We start from the raw sequence: 14,389 nt of genomic DNA, 5'->3' as shown, positions 1-14,389 counted from the left end.
GTGATGATACTTGAACCTTAGTGGGAGGACGCATGATACAGGCGTCTCGTTTAGAGCCGAGTACTCTGTAGACACTCATTCTTTGCACCTTGACCAGCTGCCACTGACAAATCCAAATTCAAGTGGATAATGAGGTTGAAAGGATAGTAAATGAGCTCGAAAAGTACCCCTGGCTTGTGTCACTTGAGATGACTCAGCAGGCAAAGGCACTTGCCACCAAATCTGATGACTCACGTTTGATCCCTGGATCCCACACAGTGGAAGAAGAATTAGTTCCTGCAGGCTGCCTTCTGATCGCCACATGTGCAGAGTGGCATATACACCCCATATAATAAATAAATAAATGTTTAATTTTTTTTGAATAAAAACAACCCTTCACTTTAATGCATCAGCTATTAGCACAGACCCAGCATTACCCCGAATGTGTTTATCTGTGGGATATAAGGGGATGTGCTTCTAGACAGTAGAACGTGGGTTGGACACAGGCAATAGGTTCAGACCCACCTCTGCTGTAGCCAGGCTTTTATGCTCCTGGGCAAGTGCCTCATGTACCGTGTTTGATACATCCCTAGATATTGATAGGAAAAAGGCATTTGAATGGAGAAAATACCCCCTTAAGACTGGAATACAGGCACATCTGTAGGGCATATACTTGGATAATAATTGAGGTGGGAAGGCCCAGCCCACTGTGGGTGGTGCCAACTCTGGGTAGATGGGTTTGAGTTGTACCGGAAAGCAGGCTGGGGGAGCCGTAGAGGGTAAAATTGCTGCCAAGAAGCAGCATTCCTCCATGGCTGTTGCTTCAGTTCCTTCCCTCAGTGATGACGTGGGACCTGAGAGTTGTAATCTGAAACAAACCATTTCTCTCCCAAGTTCCTTTAGGTGGAGATGTTTTATCACAGCAATAGAAGCCCTAAGCAGTACAGCCAGCCTCTCCAGCTGATGGTGGGAGAAAGACAGTGTCTCCCACGGCCGTATGCCCGGCATCTGGCAGTCTCTTAACAAGTGCTGTACTCGTTTCTCTGCCTCCATGTTGCACTCCTGTGTGGCAGCTGAGGAGGCTGCACTGGGGAGAACCTGGCTTGGTGGATGCAAATCTATTTTGTCCAATATGAAAGATTCTTGCCCCTGAGAAGGGCAGCCTGGTATGGGGATTGAGAGAGAACATTTGGGGTAAGAGATGTTCTAACCCCGGGTCTTCCCTTAGCAGTCTTCCCTTAGCAGTTCTGGGATGTAAGTGACTTGTCTCTGTGCCCTAGTGTCCTCATTGTAAAGTAGAGACAGAGAAGATTTTTTTTTTGTTTTTTTTTTCAAGATAGGGCTTCTCTGTAGCTTTGGAACCTGTCCTGGAAACTAGCTCTTGTAGACCAGGCTGGCCTTGAACTCACAGAGCTCGCCTGCCTCTGCCTCCCGAGTGCTAGAATTAAAGACGTGCACCACCACCACCTGGCTGAAGTTTCTTACTTTATTGGGATGTCGGGAGAAAATGTGATGGGCAAGTAAGTCCTCAGGCCCCCATTCCGTACAGCGTCCACCTCAGAAATGCCTCGTGTATGTTAATGAAAGCTATGCATTAGATTTATTTTACAGGGACTGAAGAGATGGCTCAGCCTTTAAGAGCATGTAATGCACTTGCAGAGGACCTGAGCTTGGTTCGTAACACCTAGGTCGGGTTGCTCACTCCCACCTGTGACTTCAGCTCAGCCACACCTCCACTAGCCTCGGCATGTACTCCACACATGCACTACTCCCCCCCGCCCACATATGTATAAATACAAAAATCTTTTAAAAAGGATTTGTTATATAAAAATAGCAGTGATACGACAAAGATAAATTAGTATGATGCCATATGTATTATTGCTCAATTAATATTACTTATTTTTTAAGAGTAGAAATCCTCGTCAGATGGGTCTTTCAAAGTCTACTTTGCAACCCCCCAAAACAAGAATTTCTAGAGAAATCCCATAGTGCTATTTCAAGAAGAGGGAGTGTGAGGGTGGATGCGGGATGCTACTAGGGGGATATAGCCTGAAGAGGCACCATGAAACATCACGACTGTGATGTTTTAGTTTTGAGTGGGAGGGGCAGGGCTGCGGAGTCCAACCCAGGGCCGCTTGTCTGCATGGCAGGTGTTCCGCAGCTAGACTAAAACCCCAGCCTTTCAGCCACGTTCTCACACAAGCCAGCTCTCTCCCTAGCACTCGCTGCCTGGGATTGACTTGATCAGAGACCCTCACTTGAAATAGCAAATACCGGAGCCTCAGAGAGCAACGGCTGTGCAGTTTGTTTTATGACCTTGTGAGGCTTGGGCACCCACCCAGATAAAGTGCAAGTGTTTTGCAGAGTGCATGGGACAGTTTTTCTTGTAAACCTGAACCCAAGGCTCTCATTGAAAGCCAAGTCATCTGGGCGGTCCAATATTACATGTCACCTGCCACACCTAATGCTTGTCTATTTCTCAACCAACGCTCCACACGGCTTCATCTCTACATTTGCATCCTTGTCTGTCTTAAAGCTTCTCGAGTGCGTGGCCTTGGCATGTCTGCAGAGGATCAGGCAAGCTTTGCTGTTAATAATTTCCCACTCTAAAAGCTCTAGCGTGGGTGTTGGGGGCTCTTCCGGCCGACGTTCTCGGGGACTCAGTGTCCGCCTATCCATCTGTAGCTGGCCCTAAGATGGCCCGAGGCACTTTAGAGAGAGGATGGCAATGCCCTGGTTCTCACTGTCTTGTCTGGCTTTCTCAGGTCGAAAGGATTGTGGACAAGAGGAAGAACAAGAAGGGGAAATGGGAATACCTCATCCGATGGAAAGGCTACGGCAGCTCCGAGGACACGTGGGAGCCAGAGCATCACCTCCTGCACTGCGAGGAGTTTATTGACGAGTTCAACGGGCTGCATGTGTCCAAGGACAAGAAAGTGAAGTCAGGAAAGCAGGCTGCAGCCTCCAAGCTCCTCCGTGACACCCGCAGCCCGCCAGTGGAGAGGCTCCCCCACAGGCCCCTGGAGCCTGGGAAAAGCAAATCAGCCTCCCACAAGCGGAAACGTATCAACTCTCCTCTGTCCAGGCCCAAGAAGGGGTCTTCAGGGAAGGCCCCTGGGGCCACTAAGTCTGTGTCCTATAGGACTACTCCCAGTGGCTTGCAAATCATGCCCATGAAGAAGACTCAGAACGGCTTGGAGAACGGAGATGCTGGTTCTGAGAAGGAAGAGGCGCACTTTGGGAATGGGTCCCATCAGCTGGATTTGGATTTGAGTGACCAGGTTGGAGAGCAGGATGCCAGCGACTGTGACGGGACCCACTCTGCGCTGGTGGAGAACGGAGTCGGTTTGTGGCTTTTCTTTCTCTTGGGGTTGGCTTTGGCTGTCGCCAGCAGTTTTGTTGTTGTTTGAAATAGGATCTGAGGTAGCCCAGGCTGGCCTCAAACTCACTAAGTATTCTAGAATGGCCTTAACCTCCCTATCTCCCGCCTCTGCCTCCTGAGTGTTGGCGCTCTAGCCAGGCACTGTTATATCCTGGCTTCGGTAGAGGCGGAACACAGGGAATTTTTGCATGTTAAGTAAGCACTCTTCCAACCAAGCCACCTCTCTCGTCCCTTGGTCTGATTTTTCTTTCAACCTAAGGAAACACATAATTCACACCTCCTGTCTTTGACTCTTAGCGACTGTTAATACTGCCTTGTCTCTCATATCAGGGGCGTGTAAACCTGACCTCAAACCCATGTCTGTTATTAGATACCTTTTCATTTGGGAATACCCAGCCATAGATGCTCAGGTGGGGTCTGTGATGGCTTACAAAGGCCTAACTACAGCTAGGCCTGCCATCCTAGCTATGTGGGATGCTAAAGAAGGAAGCTTGCAAGTTTAAGGTCGCTCTGGGCTACAGGTTGAGTTCATGGCCAGCCTGAGCCACTTAGTGAGATCCTGTAATGTAAAGAGGGCTGGGGGCATCCATTCCCCTGTGCTTTATATACAGAAAGAGAGAAAGAGAGTCCCTCGTACACTGCCGGACACCCACAGCTGTGGCCACCACACTAGATCTACATCCCGGAAGGCAGCTCAAGCATTCTCACACCCTGAAATGCAGGGGTCATCCCCAGAGGGCCAGCACCTCCCATAGGTCTCACTTACAGCCTTGCTTGTGATCTTATAGTGACCAGGTGAAGCTCGCCACACCAACACATGATGGGAGATGCCTTCCCTGCTGGTGTCACTACATAGGTGATGAACTTCATTTCTTTATCATGTCCTGCTTTAATGTAGTCAGGATGCTGTCACAAAATGACCGAGACTAGGTCACCATGGAAACGTAATTCTCACGGTTCTAGGGACTGGGAAGTCCAAGGTGGAGTAGGCAACAGCCAGGGCTGCTGAGGGATGTTCCTTGTAGATGGAGCATGACTTCTACCTGTGTGCTTATTTGGTGGTTATGACAGCCCACCTCCTTTCATGATTCTGTGTTTAATTTCTCTCTATGTTTAGACCAGGCTTGCCTTGGACTCACACTGTTGCCCAGGCTAGCCCGGAGCTTCTCTTATAAAGTCATTAATCCCATTCAGGGTGGGAGTTCTCATGACTTTGTCCTCTCCTACAGGTTCTGCCTCTTGATACTGCTAAGTGGGGGAATTAGGCTTCAAGCGATGACTTTTAGGGGAGAGGGAACCCCAACACCCAGACCATAGTGAGTCCTAAATGCAGTTACAGCCCCATCCTGTGCCTGCTGTCTTGCCTGCCCCTTTCTTCTCTGTCTGGGAAGCAATGCAGACTGTGTGCGGCTCACGTTAGATGGTCAATTTCCTCCCTCCTACAGTCTCCGGAAGCAGAATTAAAGGAGGAGGCCGTGACCTGGGTGACTTCAGCTTCCCATGCTGAGACTTCCTCAGTGGCCAGATGGCTCCTTAGCAGAGACCTCAGTGGCCTGTGTCCTTGGGCAAGCTGTGTGTTCCCGTTCCATGCCTCCTCTTTTCTCAAACACCTTTGTTTATACCTGCAGGCAACATCTTCATCTTTGGGGGATCAGATCCCCAAGCCTCAGGGGCTTCAGAAAATACTTTCTGGGCACACAACAATCTGTGCCCAATGTGCAGGGCCCTCAGATGGCCCTGATGAAATGAGTGTGTGTGCATGTCTGAACAGGGCTGCTGGGATGCGGGTGGTGCAGCTGACTGGACCATGAGGCCAGTTCATCAGTGATGATGCTAAGTGTGGGGTCTGGACCATTCTGAGCATGCTCCATCAGGGTTCCTCCTGCTCCAGAGAGGAATTTCACCCTAACAGGATTTCTTTAGGCGTCTGCCCCAGCCTGACTCATGTTTCCGTCTGGGGATCCCCAGTGCTGCTGTGCTGTGCCTCTAGCATATGGAAGCGCTGTTTGTTTGAAACATTCATCTCTTGGGGGAGAAGTAGCTTGTGTAAATGAGGCTTGGCATAAACACCCGCGTTTGATGTTCCCGTGACAGCTGCCAGCAGTGGCAGGATCCCCTGTTGATGCGGGAAGGGAGGCAATGGGAAACCTCTTAGGCTCTCCAGGTACAGGCGCAGGAGCCTGGGTGGGAACCCAGCAACTGAGCCACTGATACCCCTACCAGGCCTGCAGCTTCCCCAAGAGCAAGGAGGGGCATGAGAGATGACTGACTGACTACTGGACAGCAGTGTGAAGTACCGAGGGAGTATCTCCCCCCTTGTGCTACCTTCTCCAGTGGAGTGGAATCACTAGCCGCTTGCTCTGCGTTGAGCTTCCTTGAATGATGACCCGCTAACAGAACCCAGCACTCCATCATCTGGGAAACTAGCGTAGCCCACCTTCTGAAGTCTCTGGGAGTTTGCAGCTATTCTGGACCATCCTCCTCCTTGGTCCCTTATCTTTCCACCTTCCTCAAATAGTGTATATCCACACATCCAAGGGCCCCAGCTGGAACAGAGGGGAAGAAGCCGCCCACCTCTATTGTGTTTGCGGCTGTTCCAAACCCTTTTGCTTAATTACATCCTTTCGTGTTGGTGTCCCCAAGCTCCCATGAGGAGAAGGCTGTTGGTCTCATATTTCCTATGTGTAATATCCCCTGGGTACCTGCGACAAATGTAGGCAGATCCCACAGTATCTGAGGAACTGAGTCTCGGATGGAGTCCAGAAGACCAGATCTTACCAGGCGCCTCGGTGACTTCTGTGTTTCAGACGTCGTTCCAGGATGAGAGGGTGATGTCGTTTCCCATCAGGCACCAGCCCCCTTAATTCAGTTCTGATTCTTGGAGCATCTGTTCAGGATCACTGCCCTGCTGGGTGCTAGAGTAGAGAGAGGCAGTGAGGATTCAGGGGTTCATCTTTTATGACTTACAATCTACCCTCTGCTACACTGGTGGCCTCTGGCTGTGAGTTGACCCAAGCTGATTCCATAAACAGAGTCATGTGTAGGACATGGAGTGGCTTTCCCATATTTACATACAAGTTTTCTGTCGTCACGAGTATGAGAAATGCCCCCAGACACAATTACCCTTTAACACTTTTGTTACAACTAGCTTATTATCCTGGTCTGTCAAGACTCGGGAAAGGGGAGGCAGAACCCTGCAAAGAGGGTAGTCTGAGATTCATAGACAAGACCCCATATGGGAAGTGTTGTCATTCTGGGTCTTTCCAGCAAGGAGTTAGAGGTGGACTGAGACCCAGCATCTCCATTCATGTGTCTGTCCAGAGAAAAGCTTTCCTTGGGGCTACAACCACATCTAGGTTAGACATTGGCTATTTCCCTTCTGGGCCTTCACACCAAGGACCTGGTGCCCTATAGCCAGTGGGATGCAGCACCAGGAGTCCCCTCTTTGCCCTGCAGAAAGGGTCAGAGGGCTCCTGGCTGCACCTCATGGCAGTGCTTTGGGATGGGGTGTTGATTCTTATATGGTTCTTACTTATAAGTGACAAGTTCTACTTAGAGAAAAGTAGCTTATATAATACACTTCCCATTGACTGCGGACTTCCTTATGCTATAGGGAAAAACCAAAACCAGGGCCTCAGTGGGTGACACATTTTGGTTTCACACCACGCCTCTCCCTGCTGAAGCTTGTGATGTATATGCTGTGGCTCAGTGCCCATCTCTATTCTGATTCTTCTCCTGTAGTGACAAATGACTTTGTGGTTCAGGGACCATCTGCCTCGGTGTCCCTTTGGGAGCTTGTTAGAATGAGCTCCACCCCATCCAATGAATGGGGATGGGGGCAGGTGTGAGTCACTCCTGTCAAACGATGAGTTTTAATAGCTGAGTGTGGATGGCCGCCCCCGCGGACATGTGTGGCTGTGAGCTGTGGCTCATAGATCCCTCACTGCTAGATCTGGAGCTGTTCCTCACATTTTAAACTTGTAACAGCGTGGTTTCATAAAGGTCTCTTCTTTGCCTGTGCACTTCCGACAAAGATTCTCTCTCTCCCTCCCTCCCTCCTTCTCTCTGTCTCTCCCTCCCTCCCTCCTTCTCTCTCCCTCTCTCCCTCCCTCCTTCCCTCCCTCCCTCCCTCCCTCCCTCCCTCCCTCCCTCCCTCTCTCTCTCTCTCCCTCCATCGGTCCCTCCATCCCTCCCTCCCTCTGTCTCTCCCTCCCCCCTCTGACTTTCTCTAGCCTTCCATCCATTCCTCCCTCCTTCCTGTTTCTTAAGAAAGACAGGCTTCAGTTATGACTAGAAGCTGGCTGCTTAGGGAGCCCCTCTCTCCTGTTATGCCGGGAGCACTCCTTTGTCTTGACTGTCCACAGAAGTCACAGCCTGGTTCTTTGACAGACTAACTTGTGCTTTAACCTTAAGGGGGCATTCCCTGTCAGGCATCCTCATTCCCTTTGAGCCCTTGGGCAAAGCGTAACTACTCATTGCTCTTCAAGTGCTCAGGGACCCTCAGTTCCCATGGCCACCCTTCTTTGATTGCCACGGATCATTTCCCCCATGTCTTGACGGCTGTCTGTCACCCAAGCCTTGCATGATTCACTGTTCCCAGCATCGTCCCTGCCCTCGCATGTCCTCCCCCTCAGAGGGGCATCATTTGCCATTTTTCTTCTCATTGATTGTTTGAAGGGATCCCAGCCTTCTCATATAGAATGCTCATTTCAGCCTACACGTTCTCCACTGTGGTTATTGCTTTTCTTTCTGTGGAGCAGAACTGAGATGCACACAAATTTTTTTTCAAAAGCAATTTACACTGAGTGTCAGCATGGGGAGAACTTGGGACCTCTCAAAGGCAGGGCCAGACTTAGCACCCTGGAGGGTGGGTCAGAGCCTGGTGTAGGCTGGAGCCAGAACATAGACATTTCCAACAAGTTCCAGGTGGTACTGTTGACGCAGGAACCCCACTTTGGGAACCACCACTATTGACTCATCAGCTGTGGGTGGTCAGATGAAAATATAGGTGGTTGTGGAAGCCAGTGGCCTCGCTGGAGAGTAGGCATGCTTACCCTTGAAAACCTTCTTCTAGCCTCCGTGAAACATTAAAGTGTGAGATGAGAACTTGGTGCGGGAGACGTAAGGTAAAGGGACTCTCCTGAGACATGGCGTTTACAAAGGATGTTCTGTGATCCTCATGGCAGTCCTGAGAGGCAGCTGGTCTACCCTTCCTATTAAAGTGCAGATGGAGGTTATAAGTGCACAGTTTGGGGTCAGGAGACAGACCTAGGCAACTGGACCCCAGAGCTGACCCCTGAAGCACTTCCCACTTGACTTCGGTGCAGAGAAAGCAATTTGTAAGCCCTGGTTACCCACAAACATACTCTGACCAGAATCAGGGGTGAGGGAGTGGGATCTACTTCACTGACTCACATCTGCAAACCTTGGTAAAGTGATAGATTTTATTAAAAAAAATACAACTTAAGGCCAGTTCTTAGAGTGCTTTCCTGGCATGCATGAAGTCTTGAGTTAGAGCCTCCGCAAATGTGGCGGTGCCTGCCCGTAATGGTAGTGCTCTGAAGGTAGATAGAGGTGGTCAGGAATTCAAGATTATCTTTGACAAGCTCAGGGCCAGCCTGAGATACATGAGTCTCTCTGTCTGTCCGCCTGTCTGTCCGCCTGTCTGTCCGCCTGTCTGTCCTTTCCTCCCCCTGTCACATATACACACACCCAAACTAAAATAAATACAGCTTACCAAGACTGAACTCACTCTTAGAAAGCACTCAGAAGAATCCGGTGGGAACACAAGGCCAATATAGTTGTGTAGTCTTTATTTCTAGAATAAGTACTGTAAGCGAGGTTTCTAGAGTGGGCTGCCCCTCACTCATGCAGACTTTGCAGAGAATTGGAAAAGAGAACACACTTCAGTCTTCTCTGATGAGCCTCGGACAGTGTGGATTTCCAAACCAGGCAGGGAGGTGGGAAAGGAAAATTATAAGTTGGTCTCACTTGGAGCATCCCGAGTAAACCTTTGGCTTCTCTCAGTTCCTCCAACACTTCCTCGAAACTGTTCTAGACACTTCTCTTTGTTCTGATTTTGAACTCTGGTTCTCTCAGCTACTATTACTTCCCAGAGCAGTGAGCTTGTCCTGAAAGAGGCACAGGGGCATCTGATGCAGGATGACTCTGAACATCTTCAGCGATGGCCCTCGATTTCCCTGTGATACCTGGACCACAGTTGTTCTTTTTACATTTGTCCAGTACCAGCTACACATGTGAAACCAGGCTTGACCAATCCTTTTGGTGTTCAGAGGGGGAGAATTTTCAATCTCAGTAATATGAAGACTTAAGGGGTTTGTGTTTACCCTTCGGTGTGTGGCAAGTAGCTGGTGCTAATGGATGCATTTAAGCCCTTTATGTGGTGAAGCTAAATCCTGGTCCAAGTTGGCTACTACACCCCACAGAGGGCACCAGGCTGAGATGGAAAATCTAGAGCTCCAACAAGGAGCAACCTAACCACTGGCAAGCTCAGGAGGGAAGTTGACTTTCTTCAGTTATTTTAATTGCTTCTCTCTCTCTCTCTCTCTCTCTCTCTCTCTCTCTCTCTCTCTCTCTCTCTCTCTCTCTCTCTCTCTCTCTCTCTCTCTCTCTGCCCTCTCGTGTATGTGTGTGTGTTTGTGTGCATGCACGCCTGCTTGTGTAAGCTATGGCATACTTCTGGGGGATTCATACTTCTGGAGTTCAGAAAACAACTTGCAGGAGGGCTTGGTTCTCTTCTTCCAGAGGATTGAACTCAGGTCATAAGGCTTGACAGCACAGCAAACACCTTTGCCTGCCGACCCATCTTACTGTCCCTGCATTTCTGTTTGTTTTTTTAAAAATAATCTTTTACTATACTTACAGAGTCATGGTAACTCCAAGTGAGGGAAGAAATGAATTGTTCCAATGTGGCACAGATAAGTCCTTATAGTATGTCTGTCTGTCTTTCTTTCTTTCTTTCTTTCTTTCTTTCTTTCTTTCTTTCTTTCTTTCTTTCTCTCTTTCTCTCTTTCTCTCTTTCTCTCTTTCTTTCTTTCCTTTTCCCTCCTCTTTCTTTCTATTTTTTAAGTTACAAAAATAATACATGTGTGTTGTAAAACATTCCAAGTCCATATCTCCCTCTTATTCCCCTAAAATTTTATTTAGAGGTAGTTGATATTAATGTTCTTTTATGATGGTTTCTGGGCTATTCTCTAGGTTTATTATTCATTATTTTATGTAGTTTATACACATATATGTAATAGTTATTAAGTAGCTACTCCAATGTTGATTGAGTCATGAGAATAAATATTATTATTTACGTATCACCTATTGATTGGTAATCCATGAATTGTATCTATCATCATCCATATACCGCCCATCCACTTACTTTCTATCTAGCATCTAGCACCTGTCAATTTGTCTTTCTCTCTTTCATTCCTTTTCATCTGCCCAGCATCAATGTATTTGTCTATATACTGTATGCTGAGGCTGCTTGTTCGTTTCCCAGCCACCCAGACCTGAAATAGTAACACAGAAACCGTATTATTACAACACTGCTTGGCCTATTAGCTCACGCTTCTTATTGGCTAGGTCTTATGTCTTAAATTAATCCATTTCTATTATTTTGTATTTTACCATGAGGGTTGTGGCCCACTGGTAAGGTTCTGACTGGAAACTCACGTCTTTCTCCTTCGGCAGTCACATGCCTTCCCTCTGACTCTACCTACTCTCTTTGTACATCTCAGTTTGGATTTTCTGCCTGGCTTTATTCTATTAAGCCATTGGCTGAAAGAAGTTTCTTTATTAACCAATGGCAGTAAAACATATTGACAGCATACAGAGGGGAATCCTACATCAATATACCGTCTATCTCTCCTTCCTTCCTTCATTCCTCCCTTTCTTTCCCCCCCCATCTCCCTCTCTCTCTCTCTCTCTCTCTCTCTCTCTCTCTCTCTCTCTCTCTCTCTCTCTCTCTCTCTCTCTCTGTCTACCCCCTTTCTTTCTCCCTGGCTACTGTCTCTTTACCATCTGTTATAGTTACCTTCAACTGCCAGCTTGACACAAACCTGGAATCATCTGAGAAGAGGGAGCCCCAACTGAAGAATTGCCTGGATCAGATTAGCCCTTAGCTATGCCTGTGGGACATTTTCCTTAATTGCTGATTGATGTAAGCCAAGACCACTCTGGGTAGTGCCATCCCTTGGCAGGTGGGCCAGGGCTGTATAGGAAAGTTAGTTAAGCAAGATGTGGGAAACCATGCCAGTAAGCAGCATTTCTCCATGGTCTCTGCCTCAACTCCTGTCTCCAGGTTCCTCAAGTTCTTATCCTGACTTCCCTCCATGACTGACTCTGACATGTAAGCCAATTAAACCCTTTCTTCACAAGCTGTTGTTGGTCAACATTTTATCACAGCAACTAGGAAGCAAAGCCCGACCCATCCATCCATCCATCCATCCATCCATCCACCCACCCACCCATCTAGCCATCCATCCATCCACCCACCCATCCATCCAGCCATCCATCCATCCATCCATCCATCCATCCATCCATCCATCCATCCATCCGTCATCACCATCTTCAAGGCCTTCCTGAGGTGACATCTGAGTAGTGGCATTTGTACCTTGTTCTATCACAAGCTGCCTCCTAAACTCTGAGCCAGTCCTGTCCCCCTTTTTGGTCAAGGGCATGTAGATCTATTCTCTTCCTTTTAGCCATGAAGTTTTGTTTTTTTTTTTTACACTGTGCAGGGACTTAATTGTCCCTCTCTCTGATGACACTCATGCTGCTGCAAAAGTACACACTCTTGACAACCCTGGCCACTGCCAGTCTCCGTAATGCTCTTCCAAGCTCAGTTGTTTAATTTTAGGTTCTTAGCCCCGGAGTGTATTTTTCACGCTCTCACGTCTCTGGCCCCAGGAGCTGCCCAGGCATAGGCATCAGCCAGCACACACCATGCTGGGCAGTCAGCCATCCACTTGCTACCTCAGATAGATTGCCTTGCTTCTCTGGGCCCACTGATGAAATGCAGTCATGCTTCATAAGTTGGGGCAAAAAAAATTAATTGAAGTAATTTATAGAAAGCTGTTAGAATATCACCTGCCATGTGACAGAGGTTTGTTGATGGCTAACTCTTTTTGTCAATATTCTAATTTTTATAATTTGATCTTTGTATTTTCCTTTTTTGTTTTAAAATTATTTTATGTATTGTGCATACTAACTCCTATATGTATTAAGCTAACACATAGATACCCAGTGCCCGCTATCTAACAGGTTAAACACACAGTGGTGGTACCTTCCTTCCTCATTAAGGGGAACATGAGGAAGAAACTGTGGGAATTGAGAGAAGGGACATCAAACCCAACTCAGGGGACAAGGCTTCTTGGAGGAGATTATATGTGAGCCGAAGCTGATTGAGTGAGCAAGGAAAAGGGCAAGGATGGCTAGAATCCCGGCAATGTGACAAGGGCTCAGACAAAGAGAGAGTGTGTGGTTCCATGAGGGAGTTTGTGCAGTCAGCACTGGCTTAAGAACTGTGTTTGTAGAGCTGCCCATCTTTGTGTTCTGCATGTGTGGTTCCTCCAGGCTCTCCTTCATTTGCATAGTCGCTGCCTCTCATCCTGCATGTCTCCCTCCGGGAGTGTCTCCCAAGGGAACCTCCCTGACTGCCAGTCATTTCAGTTCTCGTTTATCTGTTTCTTCATTGACAGCATGTACCTTATTTTGCAGTGCCCATAGCTTGATTATTTATATGTTAGTTACTGTTACGTCAGTGAGCCCAAATGCAAGAGAACAGCCAATTAATGGAAGAGGGATGTATTTTTGACTCGTGACTGCAGAAAGTTCAGTTTGTGGAGGAGTGGCCCTGTGTACATGGGTGAAAGCATCATCATAGCAATAGGAGCATATGGCAGACAGGGAGTCTTCACCTCCTGATGGACGGGAAGCTGCAAAAGGAAGGAAGGGACTGGGGGACTGGGAAGAGCCTTGAGGGCTATGCCCTCAGTAGCCCACTTCCTTCAACTAGTCTTCACCTCCTAAAGTCTCAGGAACTTTCCAGAAGAGTGGCAGCAGCTTGGCACCACTCAACATAGGAGACTGTTGGGGGAAAATTCATAGTTAAGCCCAAACTGCTTGTGTGATTGTGCAATTCCATGCGAAGTAATAACCCCCATCAGGTCAGGGTGGTCTGCCATTTGGCTTACAGCTGGATCTCCAACACCTAGCAGTGCCCCCCCCCCACTTAAGAGGTATTTAAGAAACACAGCAGAAGCTAATGAGAAGGGAAGGATCTAGCAGATGAAAGAAACCCCCAAAGTCCTTTCTGCTTAACGTGTGGGCCTGGGAGTCACTCTACAGTAAGCCATGTTAGCATCTGCCAAAGCTTACCTGCCCTTGTCCCCACATCCTCTATTCTTGAGTGACATGCATGCTCATGTGGTATTTCCCGTCCATGGTATCATATTGTAGAAAGCTAGTATTTTGTGGCGGGTCTTACAACAACTGAATGTTCCCTTTTCTTTGTCTACGGGTGTTCATGCCATCTTCTATACCACCCTTCCTCCCCCATATTCACACAGTCGTGGTTGACTTTCCAGGAAGCATCAGGCTCCCTCCCCACAGAGGGTATGGGTGTTCCCTTCCAAGCAGAGTGAATTTCCTTTAGGTTGCAATCTCTGATGCTCTATAGCCCTTTGCTATAGAAGAAATAGAAGTCTAAACCATAATTTATGACCTGTCTCATTGGTAAGGCATGATGGGAAATCAGTGGACTTCTAAATCAGAAGTCTCAGGTGCAGAGGCATCTGTTCGTCTATAAAACGGCTAGAGATTTTGGAGACAGCACAAGCAAGAAGCTGGGAATCTCTAGTGAGAGCTTGGAACATGGGGAGCATATGATGGGAAACAGGCTCTTTCCCTTGGTCAGCCATTCTTCATCATCACTGCCCTCCTCCTGCCCCTGCTTCCCCCTCCTCATCTCCTTTTGATAGTCTAATGCAGCCCAGCTTGACCTCAGACTTACTATGT

General features: G+C 48.1%; 1 protein-coding gene across 1 annotated transcript in view; it reads left to right on the top strand.

The window, feature by feature from the left end:
- Cdyl2 (chromodomain Y like 2) overlaps window positions 1-14,389 on the top strand; it is a 158,823-nt gene that overhangs the window by 107,982 nt on the left and 36,452 nt on the right. The window contains exon 2 of the mRNA XM_038313282.1: window positions 2,745-3,324. Within this exon, the coding sequence (XP_038169210.1) occupies window positions 2,745-3,324 (580 nt within the window). The remainder of the gene's footprint in view (window positions 1-2,744; window positions 3,325-14,389) is intronic.

The sequence above is a fragment of the Arvicola amphibius genome, chromosome 15 (genome assembly GCF_903992535.2).
Source record: "Arvicola amphibius chromosome 15, mArvAmp1.2, whole genome shotgun sequence".
NCBI lineage: Eukaryota > Metazoa > Chordata > Mammalia > Rodentia > Cricetidae > Arvicola > Arvicola amphibius.
The sequence above is the reverse complement of the archived record's forward strand: the minus strand, read 5'-3'. Positions and strand labels throughout refer to the sequence as shown.